Source organism: Sus scrofa, unplaced genomic scaffold (genome assembly GCF_000003025.6).
Source record: "Sus scrofa isolate TJ Tabasco breed Duroc unplaced genomic scaffold, Sscrofa11.1 Contig1734, whole genome shotgun sequence".
Taxonomy (NCBI): Eukaryota; Metazoa; Chordata; class Mammalia; order Artiodactyla; family Suidae; genus Sus; species Sus scrofa.
Window position 1 is genome coordinate 341,118 of NW_018084938.1, and position 6,188 is coordinate 347,305.

The 6,188-nt window shown below is 35.0% G+C and overlaps 1 protein-coding gene across 1 annotated transcript; it reads left to right on the forward strand.

Annotated features, from left to right (window-relative positions):
* Positions 1–2,170: 2,170 nt before the first annotated feature.
* On the forward strand, positions 2,171–3,112 carry LOC110258255 (olfactory receptor 4C13-like). The gene has a single exon (XM_021081440.1). It carries the CDS (start codon positions 2,174–2,176, stop codon positions 3,110–3,112), a length of 939 nt encoding a protein of 312 aa, XP_020937099.1. The 5' UTR covers positions 2,171–2,173.
* Positions 3,113–6,188: the final 3,076 nt, after the last annotated feature.

A 6,188-nucleotide genomic window follows, 5' to 3' on the forward strand; every position in this document is an offset into this window, starting at 1 on the left:
AGAAAAGATCATTTCTCCATAGTGTTCCAGATGAATTCATTCTAAATTTAAATCCCAGCTTTTCTGTGAAAACTATTCAAGGATTTAGGCCAGAAGGAGAGATTTAGACTTATAATTACTTTTCTGTTGTGATGTTGAATTATCTGAATGGTCTGTTTTTGAGTGTGTCATATCTTTCATATTGAAAGGTACTTATCCCAAAAGGAGGACAACATGAAGATGGTATTAATTCTGAACATTCTCAAATACTACTAATATCATCAAGGAACACAAGGTAAGTTTTTCAAAAGAGCTGATGCTTATTAAAATTTGTTACTGTTTATATCTGGGAATCATTATACCTCAACACTTTTGAAACATAGTAATATATCATTTCATCTTCCCCATTCTTCAAAAGATACTTGATAAACATCATTAACCCAAATTGACAGATAAAATTTGAGGTTCATAGAGATTTAAAAATTTGTAGGACCCAGCTCTCTAATACCAGATATCCTTCTTTTGCCTGGAGCTACTACTTTGAATAAGTAAGACTAATCATGAGAATAAAAACAGAATTTAATACACTTCACACACAAAAATAGACATACACATACTAAAAGATATAAATCATCACCCATTTATTCCAATCAGGAACATGGGGAATTCTTCCCTGGATGAACTGCTATGTCTCTGTGGCATCTTTAAATGGAAAACTGGAGATGTTTCTTCCTCAGGTTATTGGACAGTTCAATTTATCTCTGTGTCTTTGCTCAAAATGTCAAGTCTTCCAAGTTTTAGGGGCACAGTAAAAAAAAAAAGCAGTCAAGTTCCTTGGTATGTCCATAGCAGTGTAGTGAATATGTTCAAAGATGTTTCCTCAGTCAACACTCATAAGAGTGTGTGAGATGCACATTATTACTCTCATTTGATATTGAGGAAACAGGGGTGTAAGGGACCAAGAAATGTACCCCAGATCAGGAAGCTGCAAGTGCAGAAAGGCAAGATCTAAGCTGGTCTTTTGGAGTCTCAAACCAATATTCTCAACAAATGGGATTGTCATTTCAACATTTTGCTGAAGAGTCTGTGGGGTTTTTATGCTTTGCAGGGAGATTGGGGAGGAAAGAAATGGAGATGAAGGCAGGACAAAGATAAAATGGTCCTTTAATGAAGCAGTACTGCATAGTTATAAACATGTCTAACAATGAAATTGCTTCACATATACTTGCAAGAAGTATTAGAGCAATGAAATTATTATGATCATGTAAAAAGTAGCTTATGAATTCAACATCATATGTTTACCTAATAATACATGATATATGTTAAGAATAAGGAGACAAAAAAGGTAAGATGTATAATCTCAACTGATCTTAAATCTGCCCTTTATTAGCTGTTTGATTTGGGGTAGGATTCTTAACTTCTCTACGACGCTTCTACCTGTAATGTTTAAATAAGGATAAAAATGGTAGTAATCCTCTCACAGGTTTGCAACAAGGATTATATAATCAAATGCCTGAAAAACACTTAGAGCACAGTAAATTTTTTAAAATTTTATTGAAGAATTGTTGGTTTAAATTGTTTTAGTTAATATTTCATTAGTGTTACTATTAACATTAGTTTCCGAGATTCCATGTAATGGAGAAAATAGTACCCTGCAGAGGAAGCTATCATGCCATGTCCATGGAAATCAATCATTAAAAGTATATTAATTAACTATTATAAAGTTATTGGATTTTGTAAACACAATTTATTGATTCTATTTCAGTAACAACTGTATGTTTTCATAATCTTCCCATTACCAATGTCATGGTATACTTAATATCAACTATTATAAATAGCCTGATAATGAAATTCCATTCTCTGGCTCCCATTCCATTCCTGAATCTCAGCCCATTTCATCAAAGTCAGACAAATATATCTACTAGACTTACACATGAGATTCTCCCTTTTACAAAACTATCTTCATACTTACACTCATCTCATATTCTTAAACTCACATTTTTATATCCTTTTGCACTCATACTTGAATAATCTTCAGCAGATCAGAACTTTTATTTTTCTATATAAAAATTATATAAGAATTTATAGTACAGTAAAATATAGGCATTTGTTATTTATTAGATAGAGAAACTTACTAAACTCAAGGCAGGGCTAAAAAAGGGACTTTTTTTCAGGTAATGTGGTTAACATCAACATGAAATACATGGAGAATAGGCACAACGTGACAGAATTTGTTCTACTGGGACTCACAAAGAATCCAACAATGCAGAAAGTCATATTTGTTGTGTTTTTGATCGTCTACATCATCTCTATGGTAGGAAATGTGCTCACCGTGGTCACCATCACTACCAGCCCATTGTTGAAGTCCCCCATGTACTTTTTCCTGGCTCATCTCTCTTTTATTGATGCTTGCTATTCCTGTGTCAATACCCCTAAACTCATTGTAGATTCACTCCATGAAAAGAAAACCAGCCCTTTCAATGAATGCATGACCCAGATCTTTGGGGAACATTTATTTGCAGGTGCTGATGTCATTGTGCTTACTGCAATGGCCTATGACCGCTATGTGGCCATCTGTAAGCCATTGCATTATACAACTATCATGAATTGGCAGGTGTGTTGGCTATTAGTTGGAGTGTCATGGGTGGGAGGCTTTCTTCATGCAACCATACAGATCCTCTTCATCTTAAGATTGCCTTTCTGTGGTCCTAATATCATCGATCACTTTATGTGTGATCTAAATCCTTTGCTGGATCTTGCCTGCACTGATACCCACACTCTAGGGCTCTTTGTTGCTGCCAACAGTGGTTTTATCTGCCTGTTAATCTTCCTCCTCTTGATTGGCTCCTATACAGTCATTCTGCACTCTCTAGGGACCCAGAGATTAGAGGCAAGGCAAAAAGCCCTCTCTACCTGTGTCTCCCACATCACAGTGATCATCTTATTCTTTGTTCCCAGCATATTTGTGTACATGAGACCATCAGCTACTTTACCTGTTGATAAAGCAGTTGCTGTGTTCTACACAATGATAAGTCCCATGTTAAATCCCTTAATCTATACCCTGAGAAACTCTGAGATGAAAAATGCCATTAGGAAATTTTGTGGTAGGAAAGTGATTTCAAGTGATCAATAAAATATACATTGAGCACAATATTCATGCAACTGATGAAAAGGTCAAAAGGAATTATTGGAAATCTCAGTAAAGAATACTTATGATAGGAGTTCTCATCATGGCTCAGTGGTTAATGAATCCAAATAGGAACAATGAGGCTGTGGGTTCGATCCCTGGCCTTGCTCAGTGGGTTAAGGATCTGGCGTTCCCTTGAGTTGTAGTGTAGGTCACAGACATGGCTTGGATATGGCATTGCTGTGGCTCTGGCATAGGCTGGAGGCTACATCTCCAATTAGACCCCTAACCTGGAAACCTCCATATGCTGCGGGAGTGAGCCTAGAAAAGGAAAAAAGGCAAAAAAAAAAAAAAGAAAATAAGAATACTTATGATATGAACAACAACAACAACAAAATTAACCACTACAAACCATAGATTCTAAAAAAAAGGAGGAGTTCCCATCGTGGCACAGTGGTTAACGAATCCGACTAGGAACCATGAGGTTGCGGGTTCAGTCCCTGCCCTTGCTCAGTGGGTTAACGATCCGGCATTGCCGTGAGCTGTGGTGTAGGTTGCAGACGCGGCTCGGATCCCACGTGGCTGTGGCCCTGGCGTAGGCCGGTGGCTACAGCTCTGATTCAACCCCTAGCCTGGGAACCTCCATATGCCGCGGGAGCGGCCCAAGAAATAGCAAAAAGACAAAAAAATAAAAAAAATAAATAAAATAAAAAAATTTAAAAAAAGGAGAGACAAAAAAGATATAAGAAATGAGAGAAGAACCTAGCCTGGGATGTCTCAGCAGATTTGAAAATTTCTGCTAAATCAAAGCTAAGTTTTACTAGATTCATCATTGTGTATGGATTCATAAACTTTCATCTCAATGAAAGAAATAAGAAAGGCACTGATATGCAGTAATAAGTTCAATAACAATTCAAATAGGTAGGGACTGTTATTATCCTCTTTTTACAGGTGAGTAAACAAACAAAAAGGGGAATGATCCAAGACAGAAATAATGACATGGCAGTAACCAGAATACAACTGACCTCTCAGACCATGTTCTTTCTTGTTATTTTTTTCCAAACTAATTTTTATTAACAGACCCCACAGTTTCTGTCTGGAACCTGAGTTCATTAATGTAAATGAGAAGCAAGGCCTACAATATTTTTTTCCTTTTTCATGGGTCAGTTTAGTCTAGGACGTATTTCTTTTTTTTTATTTCCCCAATACATTGTTACTTTTTTTTTCTACTGTACAGATCATGTTCTAATCTGCTATGATATATAGTCAGGCAATGACTACAGAAAGGAAGCATAATTATACCAGTTAGCATTTATGCTAACAGAGATGGTGTTGGAGTAAATATTTATCCATCTTTCTGTCTGTAAGCACATATGCACATACACACACAAATATGCTCATATGAATTAGTTATATATGTATATATTTAGTTTATATTAATATATTTATTTTATTATCTTGTTCATTATATATATATGCTCCTAAATGAGTTATATTTAAGTAGTTATACATATAAATATATACTATATTATTACAAGTATGTATTCATTATATATGATAAATTTCTAGAAGTTATTATTAATAACTTTGCTTATGATTATGTATCATAGTTAGTGGTAATATGTTGACTGTAACACTGTGGTATGTAACTACTTTAGGAATATAAAAGCTACAACTGTTGAACCACTACTGTATAAGTAACAAATGTTACACCATTTCCAAATTTCCTTTTAGCATTAGGAAAACTCCCTATTGTTCATATCACCAACTTAGGCTCATAAACCATCAGAAAGATAAATGATTTAAATAAAAGAATATTTGATGTCAGACACGAAATTCAATGTAAATAAACACTCATGCTCCGTAAAGTATATATCTACTGCGCAACAATAATTTCTGCAAATAGCATAGTATCTGTTCCATGATGAATACTGAATTAACAAAGGCAAGGATAAAGGCAAATGCATACATTCAGTAAAATATAGAAAAAAATGGTAGTAGAGACTAGGAAATTTTTTGAATTACATCTTTTACAGAACCTGAGAAGAATTACAGCTATTTCTCTTTGGGAAACCACATTTTTTTTTTTTTACTCCTGTGTAAGCTATGAATAAGAAAATAATTGAAACGTAATATACCATCATAAGAACAAATCTTTTATTAATATTGACCCAGGTCTTAGAAAGATTTCATCATCTTATGAACTTTGGTTGTTTTTATTACTTTTTTTTTTGTAAATAAGTTTGCTTTCTGGTAGCATTTTATTACAAAAAGCAATTTTAAAAACATGTATCTCTGTCTACACAAAAAGAAATTTCAGTGTAAATATATTCCATTCATTTTGTTTGTCCTTCTTTCATTCAAGAACAAATATTTTTGAGCCCAAGTAATAAAACAGACACATTGATAACTGAGAGGTCAGGGGTAAATAAAGAGAAATACAAATGATACTTTCACAGAGCTCAGATGCATCGAGGGAATCCCCCTCTGAAAGAGAGCAGACAATTACAACACAGTTGTACACAGGATGTCAAGCTATCCCTTTTATGGTGAAAATACCATTGACTGTCTGTCCGCTCTCATAACCAAAAAAAAAAAAAAAAAAAAAAAAAAAAAAAAAAAAAAAAATCACGCCATATCCAGTGGGTCTCAGTAGTTTTTGGAGGCAAGGTATTTTTCATTTCAGACTACTGCTTTGGACCATTTTATTTTTCAGGTGACTCAAAATACTGCTAGTTTTGAGTGGGGAACACAAAAATAAAAAGTTCTACAACAGGGCAGAGTGCCATGTAAACTTCTCTGCTACTTGAGACAAATGATCTAGTAGGTCTCTGTTTGATGTGTCAGTGGCAGATGGAGTCTTTGGCAAGCCTCATGGGTGAACTGCCATGTAGGCACTTTAGGAATGTGGAGAAAAATCTTATCCTTTTCAAATACCTACACTCCTTTTGAGAAATAGCTCATTTATTTTTTCATTTTTTGTCTTTTTGCCATTTCTTCAGCTGCTCCTGCAGCATGTGGAGGTTCCCAGGCTAGGACTCGAATGGAGCTGTAGCCACTGGCCTACCCCAGAACCACAGCA